At 45.7% G+C, this 16,691-nt stretch overlaps 5 protein-coding genes across 5 annotated transcripts; 2 read left to right on the forward strand and 3 right to left on the reverse strand. All coding sequences in view use genetic code 12, as the record gives it.

Annotated features, from left to right (window-relative positions):
* Positions 1–923: 923 nt before the first annotated feature.
* Positions 924–3,680, forward strand: LODBEIA_P26160 (uncharacterized protein; the record flags this gene model as incomplete). Its single annotated transcript, XM_066972635.1, has 1 exon — positions 924–3,680. The coding sequence occupies one exon, from the start codon at positions 924–926 to the stop codon at positions 3,678–3,680; it is 2,757 nt and encodes a 918-aa protein (XP_066829554.1).
* A 424-nt stretch (positions 3,681–4,104) lies between these two features.
* Positions 4,105–5,856, forward strand: LODBEIA_P26170 (uncharacterized protein; the record flags this gene model as incomplete). Its single annotated transcript, XM_066972636.1, has 1 exon — positions 4,105–5,856. The coding sequence occupies one exon, from the start codon at positions 4,105–4,107 to the stop codon at positions 5,854–5,856; it is 1,752 nt and encodes a 583-aa protein (XP_066829555.1).
* A 385-nt stretch (positions 5,857–6,241) lies between these two features.
* On the reverse strand, positions 6,242–7,168 carry LODBEIA_P26180 (uncharacterized protein; the record flags this gene model as incomplete). The annotated part of the gene is made up of 1 exon (XM_066972637.1): positions 6,242–7,168. The coding sequence occupies one exon, from the start codon at positions 7,166–7,168 to the stop codon at positions 6,242–6,244; it is 927 nt and encodes a 308-aa protein (XP_066829556.1).
* A 1,237-nt stretch (positions 7,169–8,405) lies between these two features.
* LODBEIA_P26190 (uncharacterized protein) lies at positions 8,406–9,662 on the reverse strand (the record flags this gene model as incomplete). Its single annotated transcript, XM_066972638.1, has 1 exon — positions 8,406–9,662. The coding sequence occupies one exon, from the start codon at positions 9,660–9,662 to the stop codon at positions 8,406–8,408; it is 1,257 nt and encodes a 418-aa protein (XP_066829557.1).
* Positions 9,663–9,861: 199 nt separating this feature from the next.
* LODBEIA_P26200 (uncharacterized protein) lies at positions 9,862–15,351 on the reverse strand (the record flags this gene model as incomplete). The annotated part of the gene is made up of 1 exon (XM_066972640.1): positions 9,862–15,351. One exon carries the CDS (start codon positions 15,349–15,351, stop codon positions 9,862–9,864), a length of 5,490 nt encoding a protein of 1,829 aa, XP_066829558.1.
* Between the last annotated feature and the right edge of the window lie 1,340 nt (positions 15,352–16,691).

Genomic DNA, 16,691 nt, shown 5'->3' on the forward strand with positions numbered 1-16,691 from the left:
CGATTTTGTAATTTCCCAGCAAAAGGCTCCTATCGAGACTAAAGTAATGGCAAGGGAGAACTACAGCACCGAGCTTTGCATTTATATCTGACCCTCAGAGACATTAACGAAAGAACTTGTTTTTATTGGTTTTTTTTTTTTTTTTTTTTTTGCAGCTGAGGTTGGTGGACACTTGGAGTCTGCACTATATATTGGTAGTATAGCTGTGGTACCTTCAACCCTATTTAAATTACGAAAGAAACGTGCCCCATGATAGACTGGTTGTTGCGGAGGGAACAAGAAAGTGAAATGAAAGCGGAAAATGGACTTTTCGCAGCTTCGTTCGTCTCTCTCTCTGTCCCTCTGCTTGCAACAAGATCCGCTTGTCATATCGCCATCTCCACCTTTTACAACGAAACTCAAACCGCTACGAAAAACCATTCTTCTGAAAACAATTTTGGGGGTTTGGGGTCTCTCTTGTTGGATCTAGTTTCGGAGTTGCGTCATATTCAAACTCCACGTTAAAGCCTCCTTATTTCTTCTTTGTTTCTTATAAAATTCTCGCCTTGCATCTGGTAACTAAAAACCCCCTTCAATATACCTCAATTGCACTACAAGGATATCTGCTGCAACTATAAACGCTCCAACTTCTAACCACAACCAACCAGATACCAGAACTAAAAGAAAAAAGAGACCCCGTTGTTAAAAATATAAAAAGAATTTATAAAAGTATACAGATTGTACAGATTGTTCACTTGTTGGAAGCTGCTAACTTCTTTTTACATGGGTCACGATTAAGTTTTCAACTACAACAAAACACGGCTTCTCCGCACAATTGTGAGAACCCAAACTTCTTCTCTTGAACCGTTCATAATTGAATCGATCCAAGCGCTTGCAAGGGGGGAAGAAGGACCACAACTTCAAAGACAACAAAACAAAAAAGGATGACCGCTTCAAGTACAGGGTCTGCACCAAACGAAGCGAGCTCATCCCATACCCAGAATGCTGCCACTTCCAACACTGCTACCCACGGGTCCACTTTGGAAGGACATGAACCAGGAACCGAATCCACGGCGCCTTCGTCCACCAACACCGACGACGGAGATGCTCCAAAACCGTTCACGGCATCTTCGGTAACCGATCACACTGCGAATGAGCGGAGTTTATTGCTTCCGCATGCACAAGCGGGACGAGGAGCAGAAGAGGGAAGAGATGATGATGATCATGAAGATGATGACGACGATGATGATGATGATAGGATGAGTCGGATCATCAAGCTAGCAAAACGGCCAAGTTTCATTTGGATCTATTGCTTGGGAATCCTAGCCGTGGTTATATTCGAGCTCACCTTTCTTCCAAGAACATCTTTAGCTAGAGACTATAGAAGGTGGTATGGGATCCGCTTGACCAAGTCCGACGTTAAACGAAATTTTCTACAAATGACCGGAATAGGCAAAAGCCACGCCAATCTAACCACGGAGGAGTTTATCGACAACTGGCTAAGAAACTTCACTGTGATCAACAACAAGGCCAAGTTCAATTTGATCTCGGACGATAACCCGGCACTAGTGCATTATGTGGAATCAAATTTTAAAAACTTTGGCTTCAAAACGGAAAAATTCACCTACGATGCACCCATTCCTGAACCGCAAAGCTCGTCTTTGCGCTTATTGGACACCGAGGGGAATATCGCGTACCAGTGCGATGTCTTGGAAACGTCATTCAAGACACCAGCATTTTACGATTTGGGAGCCAGCGGCAGTGTCACTGCGCCCTTTGTCTTTGTCAATGAGGGAACTCCAGCAGACTATCACAAGCTCATACAATTTGGAGTCGCTTTGAAAGACAAAATCTTTATCATCAAGAGTCCGCTTCAGGAGCAGAATATCACCATTGGCGAAAAGTTGGCGTTGGCACAACACCATGGCGCATCGGGCATTCTCACCTACTTTGAGGCGCCAAAGAGTGGCAATGAGGATTCAATGTCGGCAAACTTGAGATTCGGCATATCGAGGGGCTGCAATAACCACAAGATCAAAATACCAGCCATACCAATAAGCAAGAAATTGGTGACACCAGTGTTGGAAACCCTGATCACTCCCGTGCCGGAATTTGAAGCTTGGGACTACTCGCCAACCACAACTTCCAAATTTAAGCTCGAAATCAACGCGACTTTTGCTGAAGGCGCACCTCCGCGGAAACTCACCAATGTGGTGGGGACACTCAAGGGGATCATGAACGATGCTGACGTTATTATTGGAGCTAGAAGAGACTCCCTCACTTCCAATAACCCTTTATCTGGCCACGCCATTCTCTTTGAGATTATGCGCAACTACCAGAGATTGATATCGCAAGGATGGAAGCCATTGCGCAACATTAAATTCATTTCATGGGACGCGTCAAACTCGGACTTGTTGGGGGTCGAGATGCTCACCAACGACACGTACAATTTCAACCCAAAGAGGTCGATTGTCGCGTATATAAACATTGACGGTGACGCCGTCACCGGTAGCAACTTTGCCGTGGATGCCAACCCATTGTTGAATCATTTGTTGCGCGACACTTCCAAGTTTATCCCCATCCCTAAAGAAGCTGCAGTAATGAAGACATTGAGCGATCTTAGAGGTGCCGATAATGGCAACAACAACAACAACAACAACATTGATGGCAATGACAATGACAATGGCCTCGGCAATGATGACGATGATGACAATGGAGAGGACTATACCACCTTGTATCGTTACTGGCTCAAGCAAGACAATTTAACAATCAACAACATCCTCGGGTGGCCAATCATTTCGTCCGAGGCCAAGATTTACCAACAGCATCTCTCGACACCAATAATCAATTTAAAGTTCACCAATAATGAAAAGAGAGACAGCGCCAAGTACATTGCAAACTCCAACTACTATTCTCGCGAATGGTTGATCAAACAGTCGATTGACAATAATCTACTTTTGCATGGCTCCTTGATTAGGTTTATTGGGTTGCTTGGAATCAGTTTGAGCGAACACGAGGTTGTTGATTACAAGACTTTTTCCTATTTTAAGAAGATTCTGGCATTTTACGATACTCTCTTGCTGACCGAGCAAGAGAAGCTAGCTCAGTGGAACAAGACATTGGTTCCAAGCTACCTCATTTACAAGCACTCGATCTTCCAGGATCTAGATACCGACGATCCTGTGGACTTTGACCAGATTGTAACACAGTTTACTTCATTCATGGTTGAGACTGTACAACAGTCCCGCATTTTCGATAAATGGAATATACAGGTGGAGGACGGGTTGACTCGCGATTACCCATGGTACATGTACTACAAAAAGTTTCAGCATTTTGCCCAGTTTAAAGTCTCCAACTACAAACTTTCGCATTTGGAGCGAGACTTGAAGGTGAGTGATTTAGATTACACATATCTCTCGTTGAGGGAACCGCCCAAGATCGAACACGAAGTGACGAGCTTGGGCAAAGTCAAGGGAATATTCGACGGTAAACCAGAAAACAAATTGTACTATGATTCTGTCATTTACGGCAACCCCAAATTCAGCGTCAAAAACAATGCAACGTGGTACGAGGACCGTTTGACCAAGAGCACCTTTACATACTTGTATGAGGCGATCGACTCTGGAGACTACGAATCAACCGTGAAATGGTTTGTTTTGGTATACGAAAAACTAAAGAACATACAATACAAGATGACATAATTATAAGTTTTAAAAGATAAAAATTTAAGGAAAAAAACATGGGGATAAAGGGAGGATTTCAGTTATAGATTTATTTTAATAAAATAACAAAAAAGAACAAGCACTTGGGGATTTTCCATTTGCTACGGCGGTTTGAGGAACGTAAATGAGTAACGAACGCTCTGTTGGTATCCTTTGGTTCGCCGCAATGTGGGGGAGAGGTGTGGATTCCGTGTGCTGTCTTGTAAATATTTGGCAGCCAAAAAAGACAACATTTTGATGTACTGTAATATTTGATGATGTTATTCATGCTAACCCCACACACACACAATTTTTGGCAACACATTTTTCATCAAATGTATATTGTATTTAAGCAACACATATCCTTGGTATTATAGGGGGTGGTTTGCAAAGATGTGGTACCCATGTTCAGTTTCCGCCTGCCATGGAGCTAGTTCAAGCATCTTCGTCTGGTTTACACACAGCATGGTTGCTCGCTACGTTGGGTTCCAAGGCCTCCACAAGAAACAAGATGGTCAAAAAAGATGACATTTTGAAAGTGCTGATCCCGGATTTGTGTCAGGAGTTGCTTGACAAAGAAGAGTCCAATATCAAGTACTGTTCGCAGATTCTTTACGGGATATCGATTCTTTACAAGTCAAAGATCTCCTATATCTTGAATGACATCAACTATATCCAATTGAGATTGCAGAATAGTCACCATTTTTTCACTCATTTCAACCCGGAGCAGTTGCAAACTACTCGAATCCCAAAAAAAAACTCAAGATTTTACGAGAATGACTCGACTTTTCATGTGAATCTCGATTTCACTCCACTAGCGGATTTGGAGCGTATTGGAATCGAGTTTGACAAAGGCGAAGACCCCGCAGCAAAGAGGAGGAAGATTGAAATTGCCGAGTTTGACCGGCTGGATTTTCCTGCTTTCCATGGTAGTTTGCCTCCCGCAGTTGAAGGATTGGCGTTTGCATTGTCGTTGAATGAGGAGGAAACACGAGAAGTTGATGCATTTATGGACGCGCCGATTGATCTTGACAATCCGCACGAGCAAAGCTTTAAAGAACCAAATGGTGAGAATCAGAATTTGAACTTGGAATTCGACGAGGATGGTCATCTCCAGGAAATTGACAACCGCGAGTTGTTGGACGATCCAATGGGTGCAGGTAACCCTGATTTTGACCTCGAGGTATCTCGCCTAGATGGCGAAGGTGAAGCGGATCATGACCCCAACCACGAACGGAGCGAAAGCGCGGCGGAACAAGAGTTTTATTTGTCTACAAATACAGTTTCAGAGCAGTTGAGGGCTGCCAATGAACGCTCGACGATTGAACGCCAGAACCAGAACCAAAACCAAAATCAAAACCACAGATTGCGAGTTGACTCTGAGTCGATTGTTTCGCGGAACGAGTTGATGAAGTCTCATTTGAACTACATTGCGACGATGCTACTGAGAAGAATGCCCTCACAACTTCACACCGTCAAGGAAGTTTACAAAGAGCACAACAACCAAACAACAACTTTACGTCCATGGCAAAGGTCAAATAACTTGCAATTTCCAGTTCTCGAAGACTCAATCTCACGCACAGTCGAGATGCACCGACGTACTGAGATCATGGCGGGCGAAGCTTCAGAGCAGGCAAGAAACGTTCAAGAAGCCGAAACAGAGCGCCACCGTTTTTCCTCGGACAATTTGTTTGGCGGAGAAGACGCAGAATTGAGAGACCCGTTTAATGAAGGCATGCTCGAGATGGATTTCAATTCAGAGCTAGAGCAAGAGCTAGTTCATCAACCCCGTGATGATCTAAACCAAAGTTCTGACCGCATCCGCGGGTCTCCTTCTTGTTCAAACTTTGGATCGCAAGGGATGGCCGACTCCCTTACCGCGCGATTAAACCACTTTATGGAGTATTTCGCGTGTAAACTGCTTGAATTGAATACGTTTGACGCTGTGGAAAATTCGTACCGATTAAAGTTTCTGGATTTGGCGCCTCCGCGAGCAGGCAGAAGGGAATCGGGGCTAGAGCCTGTTTCCAAGAGATTGTGTACAAATGCATTTGCTAGCGTTCTTATCCTTGCTACCAATGGTCTATTGACGATTGAAACTAACCCGCTTGCCTTGGAAAGAAATTTACTAGGTCCTGACGACATAAAATTGACTATGCAAAGGGATGAGGAATAGTTGGTAAACCACAACGGCAATCACAACTGGTGTGGATTTTCCAAGTCTGCTGGGATCAGACTGTGTGGTTATAAATTATTAGGCGTAGTTTAGTTTGTACTGAACGAATATACTATTACTGTTGCTATATGTCAATTTTGAATCAAACTGGAGTCAAAAAAAAAAAGAAAACAAAACTATATTGCAATTGCAACAACAACAACAACAACAAGAACCAGGGGTGAACAAAACTGTCACATCAAAAGGGGTGGCAACTTACCCACCCATTGATTGTTATTATTAATATTATTATACTAGTACAGTTAAAGTCGACGACGACACAATCTTCTCTGATTTTTCCCAGAGAAAACATGATAATAAAAAAAATAAAAGAGATACTCTCTGCTTAAGCGTGGCCGTCTTGAGGCACAACTTCATCGTGCTTAGCAAACTCATGTTGGTGAGCCTCGTCGATTTCGCCTGGTTCTTCATCTTCGTCATATTCGTGGTGCAAAGACAAGGTGGGCTTGACCGCGGCGGAGTCCAAGGTCCAGTTAGCCAAGGCATTCTCAGCATCAATGATGATTTGCTTCGAGGCCTCGTAGCCATCATAAGCGGGTCTCGTCTCACCTGGAGTCACCGCGGAATCATCCAACAACTCCAACAAGGCCTTACCGTAACCGGCAATCAAGGCGTATTTTTCAGCCAATTCCCTGGTAGCGTCAAACTGGTAGTTGAAGGCGGCCTTCAATTGTTCTCTGGTGATGTTGCTCAATTGCGCCTCAGCGACCAACGATTCAGCTTCGGCTCTAACCAACTCTTGTTCCAAAACGGGGATCTTGGGAGATTGTGGGTCCTTATACTTGAGATGGGCAATGTCATCGGTGATTTTCTGTTTTCTTTCTCTTGAAGGTTGAACCGAGCCTTCAATGTCTCTAATGGACTTCAAGGTGATTCTGTATTGGTCGTACTTGTCAATGTATTGGTCTTCCAACTCACCAATCTCGTAGATCAACACGCCCAACTTGTCGGTAACGTCGCTAATGTCTTCTTCGTTACCTTCACCCCAAGCACTCAATTGCTTGGCAATGTCCTTTCTCTCTCTCGACGTCACCTCGACTGACCTCATAAAGTTCTTTTCCATCTTGATGAATTGAGTCAATTTTCTTGACAATTCGGGACCAGTGGCGCCGGCAGCTGCCTTTCTGATGGACGAGGACAATCCTCCGGACCCAAAGAACCTGTTTTTGGTTGACGAGGGAGGAGGAGGAGGGCTCTGCAATTGAGAGGCAGTTGGAGCCTTAGATGATCTCAAGGAGTAAGTTCTGTGCATCTTGTCTGAGCAGGAGGAGGCGGAGAAGTTCTTTTGTCAATCTTCCGTTACGAAAATGGTGGTGGCAAGAAGAAAGGAAAAGAAAGATGGAAAGATTACAAGGATAATAAGAAAGATGGGTTAAGTTTTATAAAATTCTAGAAAATGTCGAAGAAATAGTTGGAAAATAGCAATTTGAGTTGGGAAATAGTCACTCTTCCCAGAGTGTGAGTGTGCATGCTTGTGTGTGTCGGAGTGGTTGTTTGCCCATGGCCTATTGCTAACCAGCAGACTTTTAAGTACAACAATAGGAATTTTAAAGATTAGGGCAACCCAATGAATTATTGGTTATGCATCAAACTAAGTCGCCTTGCTTTGACCATATACATAATCCTTAAATTCTTCAAGCTTTAAAATTTGTCCTTTTTTTAGTTGTCTTCCATCACCACCACCACCACCAACCACCGATGGGGGGGGAGGTTTCTGGCACAAGGGGATAGCAATTTTGTCGTAATACAAGACGGCGCCTGCGCATGTGGTAGCGCGGGTATATTCTGGCTTATATTTACATTTCCTAATTTGTAGAGAACCACCTCTTTCACGGACGATATCGAACTCAATGCTACAAATATAAGCACCAGGACGCCGCGTTTATGTCGAACGAGCTAATGAGCTATGGCTCTTGTAGGACTGATACCGGCTGATAGTAGAAAAAAAGAACATGTTCTTTCCTTTCTGTTGGTGAACAATCAAACACACCCATGGGAACAATTTCATCGTCATCTTCATCGCTAGTCTTTTGTCTTTTGATTCCCACTCAGCAACAGCGTTTATTGAGTTGGGGAATCTGGTCAATTGAACAAGACTTTTTTTTTGTTTTTTTGGTTTTTGGTTTTTGGTTTTTTGCTATTATTTCGAAAATAACACACTTGGTTGTGAAGCGCAATGTAAGAAACCTTCAAGGGGGGAGGGATTATGCCAATGGTCATTCGGCTTGGCCACGATTGAGCTGACTTCCGTGAGGTTAGGTTGCTGCCAGCAGGTTACCACTAATAACGTTTAGTAGTAGTAGTAGTAGTAGCAGCAGTAGCAGTAGTTCTAATCCAGAGAGAAGGTAAAGAAATGAAAAAAAAAATTCCGCCTATGTTTCTCGTAAAAGTTTCTTAGAACATTTATGACGTCAGGCATGGGCAGAGACCAATTCTCGACACCCGGCACTCGACTGCAATATAAGTCGACACAGGTGCAAACTTTCGTTCTACGTTTGAGTCTTGAGCTTCTTCTTCGCCGGCTTCTTTGCATCGTCTCCGCCTGCTTCACTCTTTCGTTTCAACGGAAGCTTGACGTCGCCCAAGATTCTATAATAGTCCTCCTCCAACGCCTGGTAGGCAGTTTGTAGCTTGTCCTTCCTGGTAGCCTCATCCAACCCTTCAAGACCCTCCTTGTTCTTCCTATATAGCCTCCGCTTGATGAACTTGCGAACGTCCGGTTTAGAAACGTCTCCGCCGTGCTTCACTTTGTAGAGCAAGATCAACTCCAAGAGTCTCGAGAACTGTCGCTTTTCAAGCTTGAGCTCCTTTCGGGTCTTGTCGACCCACTCCTGGTCGATATCGCGCGCAACCATCTTCTCGTCGTCTGCTTGCGCCGCCACTTTTTTCAAATCTGCTCTGTCCCGCATATCATCGAACCCTTCGTTGGGATCCTCAACCACAATCTCCTTGATGTGGTCCTGGGTCAACCAGTAGTCGTACAAATGCGAGTAAAACAGCTGGCCGAGCCCCTGGCCTTGATACATGGGCAAGATTATGAATTGCGAGATCTTGATGCGCACCTCGTATTCTCCCTTGTCGAATTTTTCAAAGCCGGGGTATTTCCAGTAATTGTACGCCGTGGTGAACCCAACAATCGATGGCTCTTCCTCACCTTCTTCTTCGTCCTCTACTTTTGGCTTTTCGTAAAGAACATACAAGTCCCATAGTTCATCCTTGGCGTCGATGAAAGATCCAGCTTCAATATAGAGCAACACCAAGATCTGCAACCGCTTATGCAACTCGAGCCCCGCCGTGTCCCCAAGGTCAATCTTGTATATCTCATAGTCAATTCCCGCCCGCTGGAATGAGTCGACTCGCGTGCCCGGGATCTTATAATTTGCTTTCTTTTCCTCGTTAATCGAATCAACCCAAGCAACTTCATCCTTGAACACGGTATCCTCAGGTAAATATTTCTCCATCGTCGCCCTAATGTCCACCAATTCGGGATCATCGAGCTTCTCACTAAACTTGATGTTCAAAAACGGCTTGAATGTGTAGTGGTCAAAACAGAGAAAGATGTTCAAGTTCTTGTACCCGTATATGGTTTCGGCATCGCCAAATATGGGATAGGTGAACACCGGTTTGAAGTTGACTGCTTGTTCGGCGTTCGTGATGAATAGTTTGAGCGATTCGTTCGAGGACGACGTCCATACTTCTGGCTGCAATGATGCAGCTGATATTTGTTTACTATTAGCTAGAGACATGGTTGAATATTGTCAAGGATTATCTTCCCTCTTGTTTTTGTAGTTCATTTTTTTTTCTATGTTTGTTTGAATATTAACCACTGTTGGACGCGACTACGCGTGCTGGATAACTGGAGTTAACTCACCGGTGCTAAATGAATTTGAATACATAGGTCAAATTTTTGATACGTATGAATAAATAATGCAACGACTCTACTTTCTATTCTAAAACAACAACAAGGTCTCCGGCGTCAACCATGTCACCATTCTTGTGGTAAATCTTTACCACTTTCCCTTCTCTGGGGGCATTCACCATCATTTCCGTCTTCATCGCCTCCACCACCACCAACGGCTGCCCTGCTTTAACAACATCATCAACACTAACGAGACTCTTCCAGAACCTACCAGAATATTCAGAATATACCATCTCGGCGTTTTCGTCAAACTCTTCTTCTTCTGCTCCCACTTTGTGGCCATTCTTTTCCAACTCGCTGTTTGATATTTGAATCAACCGGTTAAACTCTTCCAACTTGTCTCCACCTTGAGACTTTTTGAACTCGTCAATCGACTCAGAGTTTTCCTGCACCCAGTTAAGGTATTGCTCGTGGTCGAAAACGGAGTCCACAATGTCCACCTTGAATTTACCCGCGTTCATCTCTTCCGAGAGTCGGTCTACTTCAGCCTCGGAGACGGGGTAAAACTCAATCTGGTCAAAGGGGCACAACAACCACGGCTTGTTGACATCCGTGGAATGTTCGCCAATGGTCAATTTGTCCCAAATGGGCACGGTTCTACCAACCAATTGATACCCACCGGGCGACTCCATTGTGTATATACACATGTAGTTTCCACCAATTCCAACGGTACCATTGGGCGTAAATGTTCGCGATGGATTATACTTGGTTCCCAAGAATCGGTGACGTGGGTCAAGTGGAACAGCACATGGCGCACCGAGGAAAACATCGCCTAGTCCAAGGACAAGGAATCTAGCGGTATAGAGCATGTCCTTGACGTCGTCTCGCGTGATTCCATTGATGTTGGCGATAAAGTCAACGTTGTTGGGCAACCACGGTGCTTCGCTTCTAATAGTTTCTTGGTATCTTTTCACAGCATCTAGAGTCTTTTGATCTTCAAAAGCCATTGGCAACCTGATGACTCTGGAGCTCACTTGCCACTTGTTGGTGAATGTGATCTCCTTCTCGTAAGCAACCAAAGTGTCCAATGCTTCCTTTTGCGAAACATCATTGGTAAACTCAACCAAGACGGACCTCACACCAGGGGACAATTCAAATATGCCCTTTGGTTTAAACTCCTTCACCATCTCCACCAATTTGTGTATTCTGTAAGCTTTGTTCAAGTCGAGAATGTTGTCCCCATACTCAACCAAGATGTACCGATCACCGGCTTGTCGGTAAGTGACCTTGGGGGCATTTTCAGAAACTTTAAACTGGTAAAGGATTGGATTTTCAGGCTCAGGTAAAGCATTACCCTCGAGTGATGGCAAATCTCCCGTGAATTCATCGATGGCTTTGTTTTGCTGACTCTTGAATTCTTTGGCCTGTTCATAACTGATTGGAACAAACTGGATTGACTCGCCCGGTTTGACTTGTCCAATCTTCCACAATTCGCTTTCAGCGACAACTGCCTCACACACAAACCCACCCAAACTTGGACCATCGCAAGTCAAAATGACAGGCTCGTCACCAGTGAAATTAACAGCACCCATTGAGTAAACGTAATCGTGTGTATTAGACGGGTGCAAGCCCGCTTCACCACCATCGGGTCTGGCCCATTTGGGCTTTGGACCAATTAATCGAACACCAAATCTATTGGAGTTGTAATGCACCTTCCAAGTCTCCGAAAAGAACTCAGCAACGGACTCTGGTTTAAAGAAATCTGGAGATCCGTGTGGTCCGCAAGTTACACCAACTTGCCACACCTTGTGATCGTAACTTGGAATGAGCAGCTCGGGAACTTTTGCTGGCGCAGTTACTGGTGTAGGCAACGTGCAACTAGAAATACTTGGTTGGCCCAAGAACAACACGTCTCCCAACTTCAACACTCGCCCGTTGTAACCACCCAAATTACCCAAGGCGAAAGTAGACCTCGATCCCAAATACTCAATGACATCGATCCCGCCTCTGATACCAAGGTATGCACGGCACCCGGTAGTCAACTTGCCAATGGACAATTTGTCGCCGCTCTTGATCTCAATTGGTTCCCATTGGTTGACATCCTTGTCGTTGACTTGAACGGGGCATTTCCCACCGGTAACTGCCACAACACAGTCTTGATGAAACAAGATCTTGGGCCCATTCAAGGTAATCTCCAATCCTGGAGCAGCGCTATCGTTACCGACGATTCTATTGGCCATTCTAAACGAGAATTGATCCATGCAACCAGAAGGTGGCACACCAATGTTCCAATAGCCTCGCCTTCCTGGATAATCCTGGACCGTGGTGTAGGCGCCGGGACTCAAAATCTCGAGTGCGTGTGGCTTGTATTCGTATGAATCCAACACCTTGGTGGCAACTTTAGCCTCTTCAAACATTTTGGAGTTGGCAATCGATCGAAGATAGTCGACGTTGGTGATACATCCGTAAACGACAGTCTCGTCCAAAGCTTGACGCAATTTCTTCAATGCATCGTTTCTGTCCTTACCGTGAACGATAATTTTGGCCAATGTCGGATCGTATTCAGCAGAGACAACAGACCCTTTCTCAACCCAAGTATCAACTCTAGCCCATTTGGGGAATGTAACTTCGGTCAATTGACCTGGAGATGGCATAAAGTCCTTGACAGGGTTTTCAGCGTATAACCGTGCCTCCATCGACGCGCCTTTAACTTCAATCTTTTGACTGAAGTCGGGAGGTGTATCTGCCGCAATCAACAACATCCACTCAACCAAGTCCAACCCAGTGACCATTTCGGTGATTGGGTGTTCAACTTGCAACCTGGCATTAACTTCCAAAAAATAAAACTCGTCTCTCTTGGGATCATAAATGTATTCAACTGTACCAGCGCACTTGTAATGCATGGACGAGCCCAAACTCTCTGCGGCTTTTCTCATCCGTTGTCTGGTTGCCTCGGGTAAATCTGGAGCAGGTGTCTCCTCGATGATTTTTTGGTTTCTTCTTTGTAGAGAACAATCTCTCTCGCCCACGGCAATGGCATTTCCATACCCATCACCGAGCATCTGAATTTCAACGTGTCGAGCATTTTCAACAAACCTCTCCAAGAAAACCCCCGAGTCACCGAAATAAGATTGACCCTGGTGTTGCACTGTTTGGAAAACTCTCTCGATATCCTTTTCAGAATCAACTTTCTGCAAACCGATACCGCCACCACCAGCAGTTGACTTCACCATGATTGGGTACTGCAACTTGGCGGCAATCTCGCGCGCCTCCTTGGCATCTTTGACCAACCCCGATCCGGGAACTAATGGAACGCCCGCTTTTTCAGCAATTTCTCTAGCAGAGTGCTTTAAACCCAATTTTCTAATGGCATCACCAGATGGTCCCACGAATACAATACCTTCTTTGCCACAACGGTCGGAAAAGTCGGCATTCTCCGATAAGAAGCCGTAACCGGGTATGATTGCCTCAGCGCCGGATTCCTTGGCTGCTCGAATGACTTTTTCAATATCAATGTAGGTCTGAGCCGCGGTCGTGCCGTGCAAGGGGATGGCAACGTCGGCCAACAAGACATGTTGCGCGTATTTATCCGGGTCAGAATAGATGGCAATCGACTGGATGCCCAATTTCTTCAAAGTTTTGATGATTCTTACGGCGATTTCACCTCTGTTTGCAACCAAGACCGATTGGAAAGGCTTCTTGATTTTTGCTGCTTCACTTTGCAAGTGCTGTTGGTAGTTCTTCCAGCCACCGTGGTTGGTGATATCAACTGTTCCCTTTGCAAGGTATCCTGATTCTTCACAGATGAATGATTTTACCCATTCGCCAGAGTCCAATTCCGCGGAGCCTATACCTAAAGGTTCAGGAACAAAGCTTATGAAACTGCCAAAGTTTTCCTTGGGGATCGAGTACACCTCCACGGCAATGTTGGCGCCATCCTCACCCGAGACCCGTCTTAAACCCGGTTTGGCCACTGGTCCAGTTTTAGGCAAGGCGTAAAGTCGGTAGTGTTTCGAAGTGACTGTCGATTCCAAAAACCTGGCACCGACATTTTCAAGCTGCCAGTGCAACTGGAAACCTTTGAGGTGAGCTCCCACAACAGCCAACTTGATTTGTTCGCTGCCAGTGATAATGGGGACATTGTCATGCAACTCGTCGTGGATGGTAGAGGCCACGGGCTTATCCTTCAAGCATCCATAAAAGTGCGGCACCGTCTTTGCGTAGTGTTTTAAATACCGACTGGCCAAGTCGAGCAATGCATAATCGTTGAACTTGTGTGATAACAAAGTGATACCAAAAGGCTGCCCGTCCTTTCTGAAACCGGCTGGGATGGCCAATGCTGATAAATCGGCCAAATTGACGAAGTTGGTATAGGTGCCTTGACAGGAGTTTATTTTGATTGGCTCTTCTTGAACCGATTTAATGGTGGGGTTTAATGGTGCAGTGGGCACAATGATGGCGTCGATTCCTTTCAACAACTTGTTGACTTTTTGCAAGATGCCTTGTCTCTTATACTCGTATTGAAAGCAGGCGGCAGCTGTATAATGTTCTCCGCCCTTGACGATTTTCATAACAGTAGGGTCCAAGTCCATTTCAGGTGGATTGGATGCTAAAAAGTCCTTAACGGCAACATACCGTTCCGTCACCCAGGGACCTTCGTACAAGCACTTGGCCAACTCCAACAACAAGTCGATATCCAATGGAACAAGCTCAACGCCTACCTTATCGCCAAAGATCTTGACAGCCTTGTCGTACAACTCGGGGTTTTCCTTTTCTCCACACCAAACCAAATTGGTGGGCACAGCCACCACGGGCTTGCAGGGGAATTTTAGCGTGGGGTTCGCAGGCATAGGCCTTGAATACTCGTCATTGTCGCCGTCGAATTGCGCCATGACACCAAACGTCAATTGCGCGTCTTGCAAGTTCAAGGCAAAGATGGAAACGCAATCCAAGGACTTGCACGCGGGCACCACACCGCTGCATGAAAACACCCCCTTTGTTGGCTTCAACCCGATAATGTTGTTTAATGCTGCAGGTACTCTGCCAGAGCCAGCGGTATCGGTACCTAGCGAAATGGGCACTATGCCTCGCGCCACTACCGATGCTGACCCCGCGGACGAGCCGCCGCTGACGTAGTCCTTGTTGAACGTGTTTGGTGTGATTCCATAGGGGGACCGCGTACCGACCAAGCCCGTGGCGAACTGGTCCAAGTTCGTCTTTCCAATCACAATGGCGCCGGCGTCTCGCAACAACTTCACTGTGGTTGCGTCTTTTTCTGGCTGGAAAGCATACAGGGGACATGCTGCCGTGGTTTCGAACCCCTTAACGTCGATGTTGTCCTTGACGGCAATCGGCACTCCATACAACGGGAGGTCCTTCTTGTTGGACTTGGACAAGAGGAAATTCCATTGGTGCCGTAAATTGTCCTCGCTAGCTTTGGAAATCCAAGCTGCATCTTGTGGCGCCGTGTGCTGCGAATCGAGCAAATTTTTCAATAATTTGAATGACTCCCGAGGCGTGGATTCAAAGTGGAATCTCTTCCAGTCTTCGACCGTCCAACCAATTGTACTCATCATAAGTGCTCTGAGTGCTAAAGGAGAAGAAGAAAAGGAAGAAAAAACCTCAACATCCCGGAGGACAGATGGGACATTCTTGATCGTATTAATATATCTACTTATAGATCAACATGTCCACCAACAAGGAAGAAGAAAAACCAAAAAAAACAACTAAGCATACGCGGGCAATTCCGTTCCCAATATAAGGCGAGCAGTATCTGAACAACAAATCTCTCTGTCTCTCTGCCTCGATAAGAACAGGCACCACACACACAGCCAGATGTCTGTTACGGCGAGATCTCTCTCATGCTCGCGGATCTTATCAGTTCGCTAAAGTTAACTGAACGCGAGGGACGATAGTGCGCATTTGGTAGCGCTTTTTCCACTTTAATTTCACCAGGCGAGCTGCGCGCGGGCAGGCGCGCGAGGGGGGGGCGCGAGGGGGCCGAGCGCGCGATGGGTCGGTACCCTTGATGGCCGCCGGTTGCGCGGGGGGGAGGGGGGTGGAGGCGCTCGCGAGTTGGTGCCCTCGATGGCCGCCGGTTAGAATCCTACCCGGACAAAAGAAAAGTAAGAGCAGCTTGTCAATAAAATCTCAGGAATCGAGAGAGAATCCGCCTTTGCGCTTGTCTTATCCCCTCATTCCACCTTTGCATTGGCGAACATTGGCAGAACCAATATAGGCCTGTCTCTTTCAAAGATTAGAAAGCATGAAGCTATCGAGCCCCAAAGTTACCCTAGAAATAGTTGGGGGAGAGTGAGGTGAGAGTTGAGGGGGGGGGCCTCCTTTTGCAATCTCATTGACTTCAAAAGCCGCTTGATGTATTTTCCTTCCCATGGAGAAGTAGCACAAGAGAAAGCACATACTGGATGTGTGCGTGCTGCTCGCATCTGATTGGATGGAGCTGTTCGTGAGTGTGCAGCTGATAAGATGGTTATCTCTCGCATTTGAAAAAGAAAAAATATAAATTCACGGGACGGGGAAAACGGCCGGCGCGCAATTTTGCAACTTGGAAAAATAAAAAATTAAATGTGATTAGAATTTTTGCAATCGTTTTTCGAGTGCAGGGTTTCTTATGTGGAGTGATAGTTGAACTCAACTATCACGGTGCGCGGTACCGGCTTTCTTCGTCGCTTTTCAGGACTCGATAGCCACATGTTCGAGTCTTTTTTTAGTCCATGGTTTTTGCTCATCGCAGAAGGCTATTTATTTCTTGTGGCTTGTTTAGTGACTTTGGGCTAAAGTCTATTCCCGCGGGGTTAACGATGTAAACTATGTAGAAGGTGTCACGTGCCACGGCCCGGGCACATCCATTGGAGTTTTAGTTTGGTCAAGGAAGAACTGTTTGAGGGAATAAATA

Source organism: Lodderomyces beijingensis (assembly GCF_963989305.1).
Source record: "Lodderomyces beijingensis strain CBS 14171 genome assembly, chromosome: 3".
NCBI classification, from domain to species: domain Eukaryota; kingdom Fungi; phylum Ascomycota; class Pichiomycetes; order Serinales; family Debaryomycetaceae; genus Lodderomyces; species Lodderomyces beijingensis.